Here is a 20,709-nt window from a genome sequence, read left to right as displayed (position 1 = left end):
TAGGAGGGTTACCTCTGTAGTAGTCTGGTCCAGGGTGGTCTGGTATATAGTCAGGGTTAGGAGGGTTACCTCTGTAGTAGTATGGTCTGGTATGTAGTCAGGGTTAGGAGGGTTACCTCTGTAGTAGTCTGGTCCAGGGTGGTCTGATATGTTGTCAGGGTTAGGAGGGTTACCTCTGTAGTAGTCTGGTATGATATGTAGTCAGGGTTAGGAGGGTTACCTCTGTAGTAGTCTGGTCCAGGGTGGTCTGGTATGTTGTCAGGGTTAGGAGGGTTACCTCTGTAGTTGTCTGGTCTGGTATGTAGTCAGGGTTAGGAGGGTTACCTCTGTAGTAGTCTGGTCTGGTATGTAGTCAGGGTTAGGAGGGTTACCTCTGTAGTAGTCTGGTCTGGTATGTAGTCAGGGTTAAGAGGGTTACCTCTGTAGTTGTCTGGTCTGATATGTAGTCAGGGTTAGGAGGGTTACCTCTGTAGTAGTCTGGTCCAGGGTGGTCTGGTATGTAGTCAGGGTTAGGAGGGTTACCTCTGTAGTAGTCTGGTCTGGTATGTAGTCAGGGTTAGGAGGGTTACCTCTGTAGTAGTCTGGTCCAGGGTGGTCTGGTATGTAGTCAGGGTTAGGAGGGTTACCTCTGTAGTAGTCTGGTCTGGTATGTAGTCAGGGTTAGGAGGGTTACCTCTGTAGTAGTCTGGTCCAGGGTGGTCTGGTATATAGTCAGGGTTAAGAGGGTTACCTCTGTAGTAGTCTGGTCTGGTATGTAGTCAGGGTTGGGAGGGTTACCTCTGTAGTAGTCTGGTCTGGTATGTAGTCAAGGTTAGGAGGGTTACCTCTGTAGTAGTCTGGTCCAGGGTGGTCTGGTATGTAGTCAGGGTTAGGAGGGTTACCTCTGTAGTAGTCTGGTCTGGTATGTAGTCAGGGTTAGGAGGGTTACCTCTGTAGTAGTCTGGTCTGGTATGTAGTCAGGGTTAGGAGGGTTACCTCTGTAGTAGTCTGGTCTGGTATGTAGTCAGGGTTAGGAGGGTTACCTCTATAGTAGTCTGGTCTGGTATGTAGTCAGGGTTAGGAGGGTTACCTCTGTAGTAGTCTGGTCCAGGGTGGTCTGGTATGTTGTCAGGGTTAGGAGGGTTACCTCTGTAGTAGTCTGGTCCAGGGTGGTCTGGTATGTAGTCAGGGTTAGGAGGGTTACCTCTGTAGTAGTCTGGTCTGGTATGTAGTCAGGGTTAGGAGGGTTACCTCTGTAGTAGTCTGGTCTGGTATGTTGTCAGGGTTAGGAGGGTTACCTCTATAGTAGTCTGGTCCAGGGTGGTCTGGTATGTAGTCAGGGTTAGGAGGGTTACCTCTGTAGTAGTCTGGTCCAGGGTGGTCTGGTATGTTGTCAGGGTTAGGAGGGTTACCTCTGTAGTAGTCTGGTCCAGGGTGGTCTGATATGTTGTCAGGGTTGTCCCCAGCATGTTCATGACAGTAGAGGGGCTGTGCTTTCTTCCCTCTCCAACAGGCTCTTCTTCACATAGGAGAGAAAGGACATCGTTTTATACCGCAAAGAGCCAAATAGCAGAAACCGAATTAGAATCTCAGTGTGATTTCATTAGAAACGTTTATTCAACAATGTGATGATATGAGGCAAGTGAGGGTTATGGTCAGTACAGTAAGGGTTATGGTCAGTACAGTGAGGGTTATGGTCAGTACAGTGAGGGTTATGGTCAGTACAGTGAGGGTGATGGTCAGTACAGTGAGGGTTATGGTCAGTACAGTGAGGGTGATGGTCCGTTCTGTGAGGGTTATGGTCAGTACAGTGAGGGTTATGGTCAGTACAGTGAGGGTTATGGTCAGTACAGTGAGGGTTATGGTCAGTACAGTGAGGGTTATGGTCAGTACAGTGAGGGTTATGGTCAGTACAGTGAGGGTTATGGTCAGTACAGTGAGGGTGATGGTCAGTACAGTGAGGGTTATGGTCAGTACAGTGAGGGTTATGGTCAGTACAGTGAGGGTTGTGGTCAGTACAGTGAGAGTTGTGGTCAGTACAGTGAGGGTTGTGTTCAGTACAGTGAGGGTTATGGTCAGTACAGTGAGGGTTATGGTCAGTTCTGTGAGGGTGATGGTCAGTACAGTGAGGGTAATGGTCCGTTGTGTGAGGGTTATGGTCAGTACAGTGAGGGTGATGGTCCGTTCTGTGAGGGTGATGGTCCGTTGTGTGAGGATTATGGTCAGTACAGTGAGGGTTATGGTCAGTACAGTGAGGGTGATGGTCAGTACAGTGAGGGTGATGGTCCGTTCTGTGAGGGTTATGGTCCGTTCTGTGAGGGTGATGGTCCGTTCTGTGAGGGTTCTGGTCAGTACAGTGAGGGTGATGGTCAGTTCTGTGAGGGTTATGGTCAGTACAGTGAGGGTTATGGTCAGTACAGTGAGGGTTATGGTCAGTACAGTGAGGGTTATGGTCAGTACAGTGAGGGTTATGGTCAGTTCTGTGAGGGTTATGGTCAGTACAGTGAGGGTTATGGTCAGTACAGTGAGGGTTATGGTCAGTACAGTGAGGGTGATGGTCCGTTCTGTGAGGGTGATGGTCAGTACAGTGAGGGTTATGGTCAGTACAGTGAGGGTTATGGTCAGTTCTGTGAGGGTGATGGTCCGTTGTGTGAGGGTTATGGTCAGTACAGTGAGGGTGATGGTCCGTTCTGTGAGGGTGATGGTCCGTTCTGTGAGGGTGATGGTCCGTTCTGTGAGGGTTATGGTCAGTTCTGCACCATGTTTTAGCTTTTCTACAACACACATACTGACACTAACCTGTGGTGAGTTGTCCTACAGCGGTGAGTTGTCCTACAGCGGTGAGGGGCCCTACAGCAGTGTGTAGTTGCAGTAGCTGTTGTAACTCTCTAAGATAGCTCTCAAATTCCTCCTCCAGCAACACCTGACGCTTACGAGCCTAAACACAGAGAGAGCAGAGAAAGAGAGAAAGGGAGAGAGACAGAGAGAGAGAGCAGAGAGACAGAGAGAGAGCAGAGAGACAGAGAGAGAGGCAGAGAGACAGAGAGAGCAGAGAGACAGAGAGAGAGGCAGACAGATAGAGAGAGGCAGACAGACAGAGAGAGCAGAGAGAGAGGCAGACAGACAGAGAGAGACAGAGAGAGAGGCAGACAGACAGAGACAGAGAGAGAGCAGAGAGACAGAGAAAAAAAAACACCTGCCACTTACAATCCTTCAGACACACTTGTGGTTCTTTGAGTTGTCGTTCCCCTCCCCGTGTGTGTGTGTGTGTGTGTGTGTGTGTGTGTAGTGTGTGTGTGTGAATCCTCCTACCATGTCCAGCTGTGTCAGGCTGTGCGTGTGTAGCGTGTGTAGTTCCTGTAGTTGGTCTCGGACTTGTGACGCAGTTCTTCTCTCCTTCTCCAACTCTGCACTCAACTCTGCCTTAGAACTCAGGTAGTCCTTCTCCAGCCTACACACCACAACACAATGTTAACCTCATCCACAGGTATCATATTACTGCCATAAACAGTACCAATCAAAGGTTTGGACACGTCAACTCATTCAAGGGTTTTTCTTTATTATTACTATTTCCTACATTGTAGAATAATAGTGAAGACATCAACACTATGAAATAACACATATGGAATCATGTAGTAACCAAAAAAGTGTTAAACAAATCAAAATATATTTTAGATTTTCAATTCTTCAAAGTAGCCACCCTTTGCCTTGATGACAGATTTGCACACTCTTGGCATTCTCTCAACCAGCTTCACCTGGAATGCTTTTCCAACAGTCTTGAAGGAGTTCCCACATATGCTGAGGACTTGTTGGCTGCTTTTCCTTCACTCTGTGGTCCAACTCATCCCAAACCATCTCAATTGGGTTGAGGTCGGGTGATTGTGGAGGCCAGGTCATCTGATGCAGCACTCCATCACTCCTTACACAGCCTGGAGGTGTGTTATGGGTCATTGTCCTGTTGAAAAACATATTATAGTCCCACTAAGCGCAAACCAGATGGGATGGTGTAATACTGCAGAAAGCTGTGGTAGCCATGCTGGTTAAGTGTGCCTTGAATTCTACATAAATCACAGACAGTGTCACCAGCAAAGCACCATCACACCTCCTCCTCCATGCTTCACGGTGGGAACCACACATGCAGAGATCATCAGTTCACCTACTCTGCATCTCACAAAGACAAGACGGTTGGAACCAAACATTTTACATGTGGACTCATCAGACCAAAGGACAGATTTCCACCGGTCTAATAATGTCCATTGCTCGTGTTTCTTGACCCAAGTTAGTCTCTTCTTATTGATGTCCTTTAGTAGTGGTTTCTTTGCAGTAATTTGACCTAAATTCCCAATCTGGCCCTCAAACCATCACCCCTCCTCTCCCCTGTAACTATTCCCCAGGTCGTTGCTGTAAATGAGAACGTGTTCTCAGTCAACTTACCTGGTAAAATAACGGATAAATAAAAAATAAAAATGAAGGCCTGATTCACCCAGTCTCGTCTGAACAGTTGATGTTGAGATGTGTCTGTTACTTGAACTCGGTGAAGCATTTATTTGGTCTGCAATTTATGAGGCTGGTAACTCTAATGAACGTGTCCTCTGCAGCGGAGGTAACTCTGGGTCTTCCTTTCCTGTGGCGGTCCTCATGAGAGCCAGTTTCATCATAGCGCTTGATGGTTTTTTCGACTGCACTTGAAGAAACTTCCAAAGTTCTTGATATTTTCCAGATTAACTGACCTTCATGTCTTAAAGTAGAGATGGACTGTCGTTTCTCTTTGCTTATTTGAGCTGTTCTTGCCATAATATGGACAAAATAGGGCTATCTTCTGTATACCACCCCTACCTTGTCACAACACAACTGATTGGCTCAAACACATTGAGAAGGAAAGAAATTCCACAAATTAACTTTTAACAAGGCACACCCGTTAATAGAAATGCATTCCGGGTGACTACCTCATGAAGCTGGTTGAGAGAATGTCAAGAGTGTGCAAAGCTGTCATCAAGGCAAAGGGTGGCCATTTATGATTCCATATGTGTTATTTAGGGCTCCCGAGTGGCGCATCGTTCTAAGGCATCTCAGTGCTAGAGGCGTCACTACAGACACCCTGGTTTGATTCCAGGCTGTATCACAACCGGCCATGACTAGGAGTCCCATAGGGCGGCGCACAATTGGCCAAGCGTCGTCCGGGTTTGGCCGGTGTAGGCCGTCATTGTAAATAATAATTTATTCTTAACTGACTTGCCTAGTTAAATAAAGGTTACATTAAAATAATTCATAGTTTTTATGTCTTCATTATTATTCTACAATATATAGTAAAAATAAAGATAAACACATAAATGAGTAGGTGTGTCCAAACTTCTGACTGTATACCCAGACTGCACTAGAAAAATAATCGGGTGCCATTTTGGATGGACACTTACTGTGCCAGTCTGCCAGTAGAGTCCCGTGCCCTGTCTCTCTCTATGCTGTAGGCCCGCTCCACCTACAGTAGAATACAACAATACAAATGTATTGTCCATTACAGTGAACAACGATGGAGAGCACGTTGTGGGGTTAAGGGCCTTGCTCAAGAGGACAACGGTAAGGTCCATCTCCTTAGCCTGGGTTTTACCCACCTCTCTGAACTGTTGTTTGACCATGTCCAGACTGGACACGGCTTCAGCCTGGCTACACTTCTCCACCTGTAGAGCTGCCTCCAGGTCACGGATACGCAGCTGGGGGAAAGAGAGGGCGGAGAGAGAGAGAGGGAGGGAGGGAGGGAGGGAGGGAGAGAGAAGAGAGAGAGGGAGAGATACAGAGAGACAGAGAGAGAGAGAAAGTGACACAGAGAGAGAGGGGGGAGGGAGGGAGGGAGAGAGAGAGAGAGAGAGAGGGAAAGAGATAGAGGGTCAGCTACAGGGTTCAGCTACAGGGTTCAGCTACAGGTTCAGCTACAGGGTTCAGCTACAGGTTCAGCTACAGGGTTCAGCTACAGGGTCAGCTACAGGGTCAGCTACAGGGTCAACTACAGGGTCAGCTACAGGGTCAACTACAGGGTCAGCTACAGGGTCAGCTACAGGGTCAGCTACAGGGTCAGCTACAGGGTCAGAGTCCCAGGGTCAGCTACAGGGTCAGAGGCCTAGGGTCAGCTACAGGGTCAGAGGCCCAGGGTCAGCTACAGGGTCAGCTACAGGGTCAACTACAGGGTCAACTACAAGGTCAGCTACAGGGTCAACTACAGGGTCAGCTACAGGGTCAACTACAGGGTCAACTACAGGGTCAGATACAGGGAATACACATTAAAGACTACGGGGTCAGCTACAGGGAATACACATTAAAGACTACGGGGTCAGCTACAGGGAATACACATTAAAGACTACGGGGTCAGCTACAGGGAATACACATTAAAGACTACGGGGTCAGCTACAGGGAATACACATTAAAGACTATGGGGTCAGCTACAGGGAATACACATTAAAGACTACGGGGTCAGCTACAGGGAATACACATTAAAGACTACGGGGTCAGCTACAGGGAATACACATTAAAGACTACAGGGTCAGCTACAGGGAATACACATTAAAGACTACAGGGTCAGCTACGGGGACAGCTACAGGGTCAGCTACGGGGACAGCTACAGGGTCAGCTACGGGGACAGCTACAGGGACAGCTACAGGGTCAGCTACAGGGTCAACTACACATTAAAGAGGTGTGTGTTTTACCTGTATGATCTCAGAGTTGAATTTAGACTCCAGGTGAGCAGCTCTCTCAGACTCTATGTTGGTTTCTAGAGTCTTGACTCTCTGTAGGGCGGTCTGAGGAACACACAAACACACTCTATTTGAAATCTCTATGTTGGTTTCTAGAGTCTTGACTCTGTAGGGTGGTTCTATGTTGGTTTCTAGAGTGTTGACTCTCTAGGATGGTTCTATGTTGGTTTCTAGAGTGTTGACTCTCTGTGGGATGGTTCTATGTTGGTTTCTAGAGTGTTGACTCTCTGTAGGATGGTTCTATGTTGGTTTCTAGAGTCTTGACTCTGTAGGGTGGTTCTATGTTGGTTTCTAGAGTGTTGACTCTCTAGGATGGTTCTATGTTGGTTTCTAGAGTGTTGACTCTCTGTGGGATGGTTCTATGTTGGTTTCTAGAGTGTTGACTCTCTGTAGGATGGTTCTATGTTGGTTTCTAGAGTGTTGACTCTCTGTAGGGTGGTTCTATGTTGGTTTCTAGAGTGTTGACTCTGTAGGGTGGTTCTATGTTGGTTTCTAGAGTGTTGACTCTGTAGGGTGGTTCTATGTTGGTTTCTAGAGTGTTGACTCTCTGTAGGGTGGTTCTATGTTGGTTTCTAGAGTGTTGACTCTCTGTAGGATGGTTCTATGTTGGTTTCTAGAGTGTTGACTCTGTAGGATGGTTCTATGTTGGTTTCTAGAGTGTTGACTCTCTGTAGGATGGTTCTATGTTGGTTTCTAGAGTCTTGACTCTGTAGGGTGGTTCTATGTTGGTTTCTAGAGTGTTGACTCTCTAGGATGGTTCTATGTTTGTTTCTAGAGTGTTGACTCTCTATGATGGGTCTATGTTGGTTTCTAGAGTGTTGACTTCCTGTAGGATGGTTCTATGTTGGTTTCTAGGGTGTTGACTCTCTGTAGGATGGTTCTATGTTGGTTTCTAGGGTGTTGACTCTCTGTAGGATGGTTCTATGTTGGTTTCTAGGGTGTTGACTCTCTGTAGGATGGTTCTATGTTGGTTTCTAGTGTTGACTCTATGATGGTTCTATGTTGGTTTCTAGAGTGTTGACTCTCTCTAGGATGGTTCTGTTGGTTTCTCCCTCCCTCACTCACCTCTAGTTCTTTCTTCATTCTCTCCTCTCTCTCTGTGATGTAGCCCAGTTCGCTGGTCTGACGTCGTAGTGCCTCCCCGTCTCTCTCCCTCTCTCTCTGCACCTCCCCCATCCTCCTCTTCAGCTCCTGCAGAGTCTCCTCCTGATCCTGGGGGTGAGGGAGGGAGAGGTGAGGGGAGGAAGAAGTGGGAGAACGGGACAGAGGGGGTGAACAAAGGGTTAATATTCAACAATAACAACAAATTGTCATTGTGACTGTTTTGATCGAAGCCCACCAAATGAATGTATTTTACTGTGTCCTGTTTGCCTTCTAAATGCCCACTAGAGGTCAGTCCAGCTGTATCTCAACACCGAACTACCAGGAGTCGACCGAACTACCAGGAGACGACCGAACTACCAGGAGTCGACCGAACTACCAGGAGTCGACCGAACTACCAGGAGTCGACTGAACTACCAGGAGTCGACCGAACTACCAGGAGTCGACCGAACTACCAGGAGTCGACTGAACTACCAGGAGTCGACTGAACTACCAGGAGTCGACCGAACTACCAGGAGACGACCGAACTACCAGGAGTCGACTGAACTACCAGGAGTCGACCGAACTACCAGGAGTCGACTGAACTACCAGGAGTCGACCGAACTACCAGGAGTCGACCGAACTACCAGGAGTCGACTGAACTACCAGGAGTCGACTGAACTACCAGGAGTCGACCGAACTACCAGGAGTCGACCGAACTACCAGGAGTCGACCGAACTACCAGGAGTCGACTGAACTACCAGGAGTCGACTGAACTACCAGGAGTCGACCGAACTACCAGGAGTCGACTGAACTACCAGGAGTCGACTGAACTACCAGGAGTCGACCGAACTACCAGGAGTCGACCGAACTACCAGGAGTCGACCGAACTACCAGGAGTCGACCGAACTACCAGGAGTCGACCGAACTACCAGGAGTCGACCGAACTACCAGGAGTCGACCGAACTACCAGGAGTCGACCGAACTACCAGGAGTCGACCGAACTACCAGGAGTCGACCGAACTACCAGGAGTCGACCGAACTACCAGGAGTCGACCGAACTACCAGGAGTCGACTGAACTACCAGGAGTCGTCACTGAACTGAATGTCTGTGACATATGTTTTAATCATTCTCATACGGTGATGCCATACCAGCAAACTTTTCGCTTAAACCATCTCCAAACCAACACTTATCATGAAAACATATTTAAAACATATTTAAACATATTTACAACAGAAGTCCAATGGCACGTTGTTTCTATGTGTGTTACCTACAGCTGGGTGTGTGTTCCCTACAGCAGGGTGTGTGTGGTCCCTACAGCAGGGTGTGTGTGTTCCCTAAGGCAGGGTGTGTGTGTGTTCCCTACAGCAGGGTGTGTGTTCCCTACAGCAGGGTGTGTGTGGTCCCTACAGCAGTGTGTGTGTTCCCTACAGCAGGGTGTGTGTTCCCTACAGCAGGGTGTGTGTGGTCCCTACAGCAGGGTGTGTGTGTGTTCCCTACAGCAGGGTGTTTGTGTGTTTCCTACAGCAGGGTGTGTGTTCCCTAAGGCAGGGTGTGTGTGTGTTCCCTACAGCAGGGTGTGTGTTCCCTAGGGCAGGGTGTGTGTGTGTTCCCTACAGCAGGGTGTGTGTGTTCCCTACAGCAGGGTATGTGTTACCTTCAGCAGGGTGTGTGTGTGTTCCCTACAGCAGGGTGTGTGTTCCCTACAGCAGGGTGTGTGTGTGTTCCCTACGGCAGGGTGTGTGTTCCCTACAGCAGGGTGTGTGTGTGTTCCCTACGGCAGGGTGTGTGTTACCTACAGCAGGGTGTGTGTTCCATACAGCAGGGTGTGTGTTACCTACAGCAGGGTGTGTGTTCCCTACAGCAGGGTGTGTGTGTGTTCCCTACAGCAGGGTGTGTGTTCCCTACAGCAGGGTGTGTGTGTGTTCCCTACAGCAGGGTGTGTGTTACCTACAGCAGGGTGTGTGTTACCTACAGGAGGGTGTGTGTTACCTACAGCAGGGTGTGTGTTCCCTACAGCTGGGTGTGTGTTCCCTACAGCAGGGTGTGTGTTCCCTACAGCAGGGTGTGTGTTCCCTACAGCAGGGTGTGTGTTGCCTACAGCAGGGTGTGTGTTACCTACAGCTGGGTGTGTGTTCCCTACAGCAGGGTGTGTGTTCCCTACAGCAGGGTGTGTGTGTTCCCTACAGCTGGGTGTGTGTTCCCTACAGCAGGGTGTGTGTTCCCTACAGCAGGGTGTGTGTTCCCTACAGCAGGGTGTGTGTGTGTTCCCTACAGCAGGGTGTGTGTTCCCTACAGCAGGGTGTGTGTTCCCTACAGCAGGGTGTGTGTGTGTTCCCTACAGCAGGGTGTGTGTTCCCTACAGCAGGGTGTGTGTTACCTACAGCAGGGTGTGTGTTCCCTACAGCAGGGTGTGTGTTCCCTACAGCAGGGTGTGTGTGTGTGTTCCCTACAGCAGGGTGTGTGTTCCCTACAGCAGGGTGTGTGTGTGTTCCCTACAGCAGGGTGTGTGTGTGTTCCCTACAGCAGGGTGTGTGTGTGTTCCCTACAGCAGGGTGTGTGTGTGTTCCCTACGGCAGGGTGTGTGTTACCTACAGCAGGGTGTGTGTTCCATACAGCAGGGTGTGTGTTACCTACAGCAGGGTGTGTGTTCCCTACAGCAGGGTGTGTGTGTGTTCCCTACAGCAGGGTGTGTGTTCCCTACAGCAGGGTGTGTGTGTGTTCCCTACAGCAGGGTGTGTGTTACCTACAGCAGGGTGTGTGTTACCTACAGGAGGGTGTGTGTTACCTACAGCAGGGTGTGTGTTCCCTACAGCTGGGTGTGTGTTCCCTACAGCAGGGTGTGTGTTCCCTACAGCAGGGTGTGTGTTCCCTACAGCAGGGTGTGTGTTGCCTACAGCAGGGTGTGTGTTACCTACAGCTGGGTGTGTGTTCCCTACAGCAGGGTGTGTGTTCCCTACAGCAGGGTGTGTGTGTTCCCTACAGCTGGGTGTGTGTTCCCTACAGCAGGGTGTGTGTTCCCTACAGCAGGGTGTGTGTTCCCTACAGCAGGGTGTGTGTGTGTTCCCTACAGCAGGGTGTGTGTTCCCTACAGCAGGGTGTGTGTTCCCTACAGCAGGGTGTGTGTGTGTTCCCTACAGCAGGGTGTGTGTTCCCTACAGCAGGGTGTGTGTTACCTACAGCAGGGTGTGTGTTCCCTACAGCAGGGTGTGTGTTCCCTACAGCAGGGTGTGTGTGTGTGTTCCCTACAGCAGGGTGTGTGTTCCCTACAGCAGGGTGTGTGTGTGTTCCCTACAGCAGGGTGTGTGTGTGTTCCCTACAGCAGGGTGTGTGTGTGTTCCCTACAGCAGGGTGTGTGTGTGTTCCCTACAGCAGGGTGTGTGTTCCCTACAGCAGGGTGTGTGTTCCCTACAGCAGGGTGAATGTTACCTACAGCAGCGTGTGTGTGTTACTTACAGCAGGGTGTGTGTGTTACTTACAGCAGGGTGTGTGTGTTACTTACAGCAGTATGTGTGTGTTACCTACAGCAGGGTGTGTGTGTTACCTACAGCAGGGTGTGTGTGTTACCTACAGCAGGGTGTGTGTTCCCTACAGCAGGGTGTGTGTTACCTACAGCAGGGTGTGTGTTACCTACAGCAGGGTGTGTGTTACCTACAGCAGGGTGTGTGTTCCCTACAGCAGGATGTGTGTGTTCCCTACAGCTGGGTGTGTGTTCACTAAGGCAGGGTGTGTGTGTTACCTACAGCAGGGTGTGTGTTCCCTACAGCAGGGTGTGTGTTCCCTACAGCAGGGTGTGTGTGTTCCCTACAGCAGCGTGTGTGTGTTCCCTACAGCAGGGTGTGTGTTCCCTACAGCAGGGTGTGTGTTCCCTACAGCAGGGTGTGTGTGTTCCCTACAGCAGCGTGTGTGTGTTCCCTACAGCAGGGTGTGTGTTCCCTACAGCAGGGTGTGTGTTCCCTAAGGCAGGGTGTGTGTGTGTTCCCTACAGCAGGGTGTGTTCCCTACAGCAGGGTGTGTGTGGTCCCTACAGCAGTGTGTGTGTTCCCTACAGCAGGGTGTGTGTTCCCTACAGCAGGGTGTGTGTGGTCCCTACAGCAGGGTGTGTGTGTGTTCCCTACAGCAGGGTGTTTGTGTGTTTCCTACAGCAGGGTGTGTGTGTGTTCCCTACAGCAGGGTGTGTGTTCCCTAGGGCAGGGTGTGTGTGTGTTCCCTACAGCAGGGTGTGTGTGTTCCCTACAGCAGGGTATGTGTTACCTTCAGCAGGGTGTGTGTGTGTTCCCTACAGCAGGGTGTGTGTTCCCTACAGCAGGGTGTGTGTTCCCTACAGCAGGGTGTGTGTGTGTTCCCTACGGCAGGGTGTGTGTTACCTACAGCAGGGTGTGTGTTCCCTACAGCAGGGTGTGTGTTACCTACAGCAGGGTGTGTGTTCCCTACAGCAGGGTGTGTGTGTGTTCCCTACAGCAGGGTGTGTGTTACCTACAGCAGGGTGTGTGTTACCTACAGGAGGGTGTGTGTTACCTACAGCAGGGTGTGTGTTCCCTACAGCTGGGTGTGTGTTCCCTACAGCAGGGTGTGTGTTCCCTACAGCAGGGTGTGTGTTCCCTACAGCAGGGTGTGTGTTGCCTACAGCAGGGTGTGTGTTACCTACAGCTGGGTGTGTGTTCCCTACAGCAGGGTGTGTGTTCCCTACAGCAGGGTGTGTGTTCCCTACAGCAGGGTGTGTGTTCCCTACAGCAGGGTGTGTGTGTGTTCCCTACAGCAGGGTGTGTGTGTGTTCCCTACAGCATGGTGTGTGTTCCCTACAGCAGGGTGTGTGTTCCCTACAGCAGGGTGTGTGTGTGTTCCCTACAGCAGGGTGTGTGTTCCCTACAGCAGGGTGTGTGTTACCTACAGCAGGGTGTGTGTTCCCTACAGCAGGGTGTGTGTTCCCTACAGCAGGGTGTGTGTGTGTGTGTTCCCTACAGCAGGGTGTGTGTTCCCTACAGCAGGGTGTGTGTGTGTTCCCTACAGCAGGGTGTGTGTGTGTTCCCTACAGCAGGGTGTGTGTGTGTGTGTGTTCCCTACAGCAGGGTGTGTGTGTGTTCCCTACAGCAGGGTGTGTGTGTGTTCCCTACAGCAGGGTGTGTGTTCCCTACAGCAGGGTGTGTGTTCCCTACAGCAGGGTGAATGTTACCTACAGCAGCGTGTGTGTGTTACTTACAGCAGGGTGTGTGTGTTACTTACAGCAGGGTGTGTGTTACTTACAGCAGGGTGTGTGTGTTACTTACAGCAGGGTGTGTGTGTTACCTACAGCAGGGTGTGTGTGTTACCTACAGCAGGGTGTGTGTGTTACCTACAGCAGGGTGTGTGTTCCCTACAGCAGGGTGTGTGTTACCTACAGCAGGGTGTGTGTTACCTACAGCAGGGTGTGTGTTACCTACAGCAGGGTGTGTGTTCCCTACAGCAGGATGTGTGTGTTCCCTACAGCTGGGTGTGTGTTCCCTAAGGCAGGGTGTGTGTGTTACCTACAGCAGGGTGTGTGTTCCCTACAGCAGGGTGTGTGTTCCCTACAGCAGGGTGTGTGTGTTCCCTACAGCAGCGTGTGTGTGTTCCCTACAGCAGGGTGTGTGTTCCCTACAGCAGGGTGTGTGTTCCCTACAGCAGGGTGTGTGTGTTCCCTACAGCAGCGTGTGTGTGTTCCCTACAGCAGGGTGTGTGTTCCCTACAGCAGGGTGTGTGTGTTCCCTACAGCAGCGTGTGTGTGTTCCCTACAGCAGGGTGTGTGTTCCCTACAGCAGGGTGTGTGTTCCCTAAGGCAGGGTGTTTGTGTGTTCCCTACAGCAGGGTGTGTTCCCTACAGCAGGGTGTGTGTGGTCCCTACAGCAGTGTGTGTGTTCCCTACAGCAGGGTGTGTGTTCCCTACAGCAGGGTGTGTGTGGTCCCTACAGCAGGGTGTGTGTGTGTTCCCTACAGCAGGGTGTTTGTGTGTTTCCTACAGCAGGGTGTGTGTTCCCTAAGGCAGGGTGTGTGTGTGTTCCCTACAGCAGGGTGTGTGTTCCCTAGGGCAGGGTGTGTGTGTGTTCCCTACAGCAGGGTGTGTGTGTTCCCTACAGCAGGGTATGTGTTACCTTCAGCAGGATGTGTGTGTGTTCCCTACAGCAGGGTGTGTGTTCCCTACAGCAGGGTGTGTGTGTGTTCCCTACGGCAGGGTGTGTGTTCCCTACAGCAGGGTGTGTGTGTGTTCCCTACGGCAGGGTGTGTGTTACCTACAGCAGGGTGTGTGTTCCCTACAGCAGGGTGTGTGTTACCTACAGCAGGGTGTGTGTTCCCTACAGCAGGGTGTGTGTGTGTTCCCTACAGCAGGGTGTGTGTTCCCTACAGCAGGGTGTGTGTGTGTTCCCTACAGCAGGGTGTGTGTTACCTACAGCAGGGTGTGTGTTACCTACAGGAGGGTGTGTGTTACCTACAGCAGGGTGTGTGTTCCCTACAGCTGGGTGTGTGTTCCCTACAGCAGGGTGTGTGTTCCCTACAGCAGGGTGTGTGTTCCCTACAGCAGGGTGTGTGTTGCCTACAGCAGGGTGTGTGTTACCTACAGCTGGGTGTGTGTTCCCTACAGCAGGGTGTGTGTTCCCTACAGCAGGGTGTGTGTTCCCTACAGCAGGGTGTGTGTTCCCTACAGCAGGGTGTGTGTGTGTTCCCTACAGCAGGGTGTGTGTGTGTTCCCTACAGCATGGTGTGTGTTCCCTACAGCAGGGTGTGTGTTCCCTACAGCAGGGTGTGTGTGTGTTCCCTACAGCAGGGTGTGTGTTCCCTACAGCAGGGTGTGTGTTCCCTACAGCAGGGTGTGTGTTCCCTACAGCAGGGTGTGTGTTCCCTACAGCAGGGTGTGTGTGTGTTCCCTACAGCAGGGTGTGTGTGTGTGTGTGTTCCCTACAGCAGGGTGTGTGTGTGTTCCCTACAGCAGGGTGTGTGTTCCCTACAGCAGGGTGAATGTTACCTACAGCAGCGTGTGTGTGTTACTTACAGCAGGGTGTGTGTGTTACTTACAGCAGGGTGTGTGTGTTACTTACAGCAGGGTGTGTGTGTTACCTACAGCAGGGTGTGTGTGTTACCTACAGCAGGGTGTGTGTGTTACCTACAGCAGGGTGTGTGTTCCCTACAGCAGGGTGTGTGTTACCTACAGCAGGGTGTGTGTTACCTACAGCAGGGTGTGTGTTACCTACAGCAGGGTGTGTGTTCCCTACAGCAGGATGTGTGTGTTCCCTACAGCTGGGTGTGTGTTCCCTAAGGCAGGGTGTGTGTGTTACCTACAGCAGGGTGTGTGTTCCCTACAGCAGGGTGTGTGTTCCCTACAGCAGGGTGTGTGTGTTCCCTACAGCAGCGTGTGTGTGTTCCCTACAGCAGGGTGTGTGTTCCCTACAGCAGGGTGTGTGTTCCCTACAGCAGGGTGTGTGTGTTCCCTACAGCAGCGTGTGTGTGTTCCCTACAGCAGGGTGTGTGTTCCCTACAGCAGGGTGTGTGTGTTCCCTACAGCAGCGTGTGTGTGTTCCCTACAGCAGGGTGTGTGTTCCCTACAGCAGGGTGTGTGTTCCCTACAGCAGGGTGTGCGTGTTCCCTACAGCAGCGTGTGTGTGTTCCCTACAGCAGGGTGTGTGTTCCCTACAGCAGGGTGTGTGTTCCCTACAGCAGGGTGTGTGTGTTCCCTACAGCAGCGTGTGTGTGTTCCCTACAGCAGGGTGTGTGTTCCCTACAGCAGGGTGTGTGTGTTCCCTACAGCAGCGTGTGTGTGTTCCCTACAGCAGGGTGTGTGTTCCCTACAGCAGGGTGTGTGTTCCCTACAGCAGGGTGTGCGTGTTCCCTACAGCAGGGTGTGCGTGTACCCTACAGCAGGGTGTGTGTGTACCCTACAGCAGGGTGTGCGTGTACCCTACAGCAGGGTGTGCGTGTACCCTACAGCAGGGTGTGTGTTCCCTACAGCAGGGTGTGTGTTCCCTACAGCAGGGTGTGTGTGTTCCCTACAGCAGGGTGTGTGTGTCCTACAGCAGGGATTAATGACGATGATGATGGTGTGAATGTCTGTATCAATGCTGTGTGTGTGTGTGTGTGTTACCTGCAGCAGGGTATGTAGGTGTTTGTTCTCAGCGGTGAGCTGATCATTCTCTGTGTTAGCGCTCAGCACCAGTCCGTCCCGCTCCTCCACTTCCTGTTGCAATGCATGCTGGTCCTCTTCCCGGGCCATCCGCGTTATCTCCAGAGCCTTCTGAAGGACACACACTCTCTGCTGCAGCTCTGACACATGGATAGATACACACACAGAGACACACACACACACACACACACACAGCATTGATACAGACATTCACACCATCATCATCAATCAATACACACTAAAATACTCAACACCAATCTGTAGTGCTGAGTGACGAAGACATATATTTTATTTTTCTGGTAATTAAACAACTCATTGACTGACGTCGGTTCAATTACTTGAATTTCCTTTAGCTCTGTGTTTTTATGTGTGCCCAACGTGCCGTTTCTCTAGAGAGAAATCATGTCCAGAATTATGTGAGATGCTGGGCTGAAGGGAGTTGTAGTTTTCATTAAGTAAATATTCAACCTAGTTCAGGGCAGAAACATGGTCATTAACTACAATGACCATAATCCACTGCAGCAGTTTTTTGGGTGGGCTCAGACATATCAGAGAGGAAGAGGCGAAGCGAGAGGTTTCACTCTGCCCAAAATCTGTCTGTTCTATGGGCTTATTTTGGGCTCCCTTTGTTAGGGGGGAGACATGAGCATCTTGTCATTATATACAGATCTCTGGATGGATCCATTTTTACCTCTGTTAGGTTAGATACAGACCAGATATACCATATAACAACAAGATGATTACTCCAGAGAGGCGATTACTACTTACCCATGAGTTGTTCATTCTGACTGCAGAGAGCAGCCATGTTTTCCTGAAGGTTACTTCTCTCCACTCCAGCCTCCTTCCTGACTACAGCCATATCATACTCAAGAGTCTGTCTCTGTGCCTCTCCTCTCTCCACTGCTGCTCTCAGCCTGGCCACCTGGCCCTCTAGAGAGGATACCTGGAGGGGAAGGGTGGAGGAAACGCTGGGTGATAGGACTGTCAGACGGTCCCAGTTGGCACCCTACCCGTTTCAAACTAGAGGTTCATACGGGGGCCGTCGTAATAAATCCCATCAGCACTCAGGGCTGGAAATGAACACCCATTTCACCAGACACGTTTTTGTTAGCCGCGAGCTGAATAATTATATCGGACTATTCTGGAAAATGTCAGGGCACCGCCAAGAGCAAAGAAACAGAGGACCGCCATGTCGATTTGCGAAGCTGAGCTCACCGAGCAGCCTGCTAACCCGACCACCGAAGTTGAGGAACCAAGCAGCAAGGTAGTCACCTCATGAAGCTGGTTGAGAGAATGTCAAGAGTGTGAAAAACTGCCATCAAGGCAAAGGGTGGCTACTTTGAAGAATCTAAAATATATATTTTTATTTATTTAACACTTTTTTGGTTACTACATGATTCCATTTGTGTTATTTCATAGTTTTAATGTCTTCACTCTTATTCTACAATGTAGAAAATAGTAAAAAATAAAGAACAACCCTGGAATGAGTAGGTGTGTCCAAACTTTTGACTGGTACTGTACATAGCAGTGTAATTGCGTTGTATTGTGTAGTTATTATACAGTAGTATTGATATTGTGTTATAAATATAAGGCTAGGTCTACAGTACCTGTTCATTGTGTTGTATTGTGTAGTTATTATACAGTAGTATTGATATTGTGTTGTATTGTGTAGTTATTATACAGTAGTATTGATATTGTGTTATAAATATAAGGGTAGGTCTACAGTACCTGTTCATTGTGTTGTATTGTGTAGTTATTATACAGTAGTATTGATATTGTGTTGTATTGTGTAGTTATTATACAGTAGTATTGATATTGTGTTATAAATATAAGGCTAGGTCTACAGTACCTGTTCATTGTGTTGTATTGTGTAGTTATTATACAGTAGTATTGATATTGTGTTGTATTGTGTAGTTATGATACAGTAGTATTGATATTGTAGTGTGTTATTATATAGTAGTATTGATATTGTGTTGTATTGTGTAGTTATTATACAGTAGTATTGATATTGTGTTGTATTGTGTAGTTATTATACAGTAGTATTGATATTGTGTTGTATTGTGTAGTTATTATACAGTAGTATTGATATTGTGTTGTATTGTGTAGTTATTATACAGTAGTATTGATATTGTGTTGTATTGTGTAGTTATCATAGAGTAGTATTGATATTGTGTTGTATTGTGTAGTTATTATACAGTAGTATTGATATTGTGTTATAAATGTAAGGGTAGGTCTTCAGTACCTGCTCGTTGTGTTTGGAGGTTAGTTCCAGCTTGTCTCTCTCCAGCTGGTTGACCCTCCATCGTAGCTGCTCGGGCCCCCGCGGTTCCTGTCCAACAACCCCCAGCCTGTCCCCCTCCTCTTCCCTGGAGCGCTGTTGCTGACGCTCAGCCTGCAGAGCACAGATTATCTCCTTCAGTCTGAAACACAGAGAAACTACAGTTAGAATTGCATTTATCTGTGTGTAAACATCTAGGTTATTGGCATGCATCCGTAACTATGAACATGAAATATGTGTTGACTTTACACAACTGTCTATCTGTGTATTCAATCATCTCAAAAAAAATAACTATTATTTTTACATTTAAAACATATTTTGTCCTCTGGTAGATAAAAGGTTCCTCCGTACCTGTTGATCTCATCCTCGCAGCACTTGGCTGCAGTAGCTGCTGATCGGGGGTGTGAGGCCCGCAGGGAGGGCTTGGACTGCCCACCGTCCTTCCGTCTGGGTCGGTCATGATACCGGAGCCGCTCCGAAGTGACTGCCGCCGGTCTTTCCGTTGGCATAATGTCAGGTCAGAGAGGATACTCTGTCCAGACTTACTGATTCTAGTCTGTTGTCCCCTGAGAGTGTATATTATATTATTATAATGCAAATATTTGATTAGCTAAAAGCCTATTTTGTAACCTTGGAAACACAATGATGTTTTGTTTACCTTACAAGTGAAGGCGATGAGCTAAACTAGCCAGCTACTAACTTACTAGTTAAGGTTAACTAAATAGATCACACTAGTATGAGAATATCTAGTTCGCAGGTAAACGAAAAAAAAATAAAAAAATTACGAAGTATTGAAGCAAAGAGGATTGGGCATTGGTTGGCTAACTATATCGGATAGCTCCCTCTCTGGCTTGACAGTAAACCCGCTGATAGTTTGTCTGCTAGTCAGAGACCCTTGAGATAACCGAGTTAAACGTTACGTTGCTTAGTTAACGTTGCCTTGCCAGCAAGACCGCTCTGCCCGAAACAAGACGGTCGATAGTCGAGATCGGTTCAAATAAGTACATTTTAGACAAAAAAAATGTAAGAACTTCTGAAATGACAATAATGTTTTAGACTTTATACAACCCGGTGGCGATGAAGTAACAAACAAGTAGAGTACGTTTAAAGAGGAACTTACAGATGTTTGTCTCAATATCCGTTGTGAATTTGACGCCATCTTTGCCGTTTGTTTTCGTACGTCACTTCCCGCTTCCCTTCTAGCCCTCCGATTGGCCGAACAGGCCCTCTGACGCGTTAAAGAAAGGGGTTTGTAAACAATAAAAATGTTGACGATGTTTTATTTTTGTTTATTTATTATTTGTTTATTTGTTTCATAAGAAGAACATATATTTGTAGTTGATGTCTTATATTTATTTGTTATTGTGTTGTAATCCCTCCATTGGAATTTAAAAAAATAATTATGAAGGGGGAATCGAGACATGGATGAGTGAAGCAATGTTTTATTTATGTTTATTTCACCTTTATTTAACCAGGTAGGAGGGTTGAGAACACCTTTATTTAACCAGGTAGGCCAGTTGAGAACACCTTTATTTAACCAGGTAGGCCAGTTGAGAACATCTTCATTTAACCAGTTGAGAACAAGTTCTCATTTACAACTGAGACCTGGCCAAGACAAAGCAAAGCAGTGTGAAACAAACAACAACACAGAGTTACACATGGAATAAACAAGCGCACAGTCAATAACACAATAGAAAAAAGTCTATATACAGTGTGTGCAAATGAGGTAGGATAAGAGAGGTAAGGCAATAAATAGGCCATAGTGGCGAAGTAATTAGCAATTAAACACTGGAGTGATAGATGTGCAGAAGATGAATGTGCAAGTAGAGATACTGGGGTGCAAAGGAGCTAAATAAATAACAGTATGGGGATGAGGTAGTTGGATGGGCTATTTACAGATGGGCTGTGTACAGGTGCAGTGATCTGTGAGCTGCTATGACAGCTGGTGCTTAAAGCTAGTGAGGGAGATGTGAGTCTCCAGCTGCAGTGATTTTTGCAGTTCGTTCCAGTCATTGGCAGCAGAGAACTGGAAGGAAAGGCAGCCAAAGAGGAATTGGCTTTGGGGATGACCGTTGAAATATACCTGCTGGAGCGCGTGCTACGGGTGGGTGCTGGTTTAGGTTTAGAAACTCTGTGAGTAAAGTTTCATTTAATCTCCAGCTCTGGCTAAAATGTTCAACTGGTATGCATTCGTTTTATAGTTAAGGTTATGTCCTTTATACTGCGAAGTATGTCCCCCCCTGGCATGCCCTCCTGGTACGGCCGTCATAATGGCTAGAATGGATCCATGTCAAGTTAACGTGAGCTTTGACTTCGTAGTAGGTTAGGATAATTAACGCAGCAGGTTATGATAATTATGGTTAGTTTGGGAAAAGGGTTAGGGTTAGCTGAAATGCAATAAACAACAACTTTTGACGTTCATTTGACAAAAGATGGATACCGTCTAGCCATGACCCAGTCCAGCGGAGGGCGGGAGTGAGACCTGTGTGAAGCTAGCAAC

The 20,709-nt window shown here is 48.7% G+C and overlaps 2 protein-coding genes across 3 annotated transcripts in view; both read right to left on the bottom strand.

Moving 5' to 3' along the window:
* LOC139417054 (coiled-coil domain containing 171) overlaps positions 1–19,399 on the bottom strand; it is a 72,622-nt gene extending 53,223 nt beyond the window's left edge. Inside the window, exons 1-13 of one of the 2 annotated variants that reach the window (XM_071166298.1) lie at positions 19,330–19,399; positions 18,561–18,775; positions 18,174–18,351; positions 16,700–16,874; positions 15,893–16,071; positions 7,788–7,934; positions 6,675–6,767; positions 5,589–5,687; positions 5,394–5,455; positions 3,292–3,430; positions 2,837–2,917; positions 2,779–2,800; positions 1,392–1,498 (exon numbers count right to left, since the gene is read on the bottom strand). In XM_071166298.1, the coding sequence (XP_071022399.1) occupies positions 1,392–1,498; positions 2,779–2,800; positions 2,837–2,917; positions 3,292–3,430; positions 5,394–5,455; positions 5,589–5,687; positions 6,675–6,767; positions 7,788–7,934; positions 15,893–16,071; positions 16,700–16,874; positions 18,174–18,351; positions 18,561–18,718 (1,440 nt within the window). In that variant the 5' untranslated portion in view covers positions 18,719–18,775; positions 19,330–19,399. The remainder of the gene's footprint in view (positions 1–1,391; positions 1,499–2,778; positions 2,801–2,836; positions 2,918–3,291; positions 3,431–5,393; positions 5,456–5,588; positions 5,688–6,674; positions 6,768–7,787; positions 7,935–15,892; positions 16,072–16,699; positions 16,875–18,173; positions 18,352–18,560; positions 18,776–19,329) is intronic. The other variant, XM_071166299.1, reaches the window with a different exon arrangement.
* LOC139415790 (phosphatidylcholine:ceramide cholinephosphotransferase 2-like) overlaps positions 1–20,709 on the bottom strand; it is a 742,387-nt gene that overhangs the window by 503,629 nt on the left and 218,049 nt on the right. The gene's annotated exons all lie outside the window — the stretch shown is intronic.

Source organism: Oncorhynchus clarkii, chromosome 9, assembly GCF_045791955.1.
Source record: "Oncorhynchus clarkii lewisi isolate Uvic-CL-2024 chromosome 9, UVic_Ocla_1.0, whole genome shotgun sequence".
Classification (NCBI taxonomy): Eukaryota; Metazoa; Chordata; class Actinopteri; order Salmoniformes; family Salmonidae; genus Oncorhynchus; species Oncorhynchus clarkii.
Note: the sequence above shows the minus strand (reverse complement) of the source record. Positions and strands in the feature narration are given on the sequence as shown.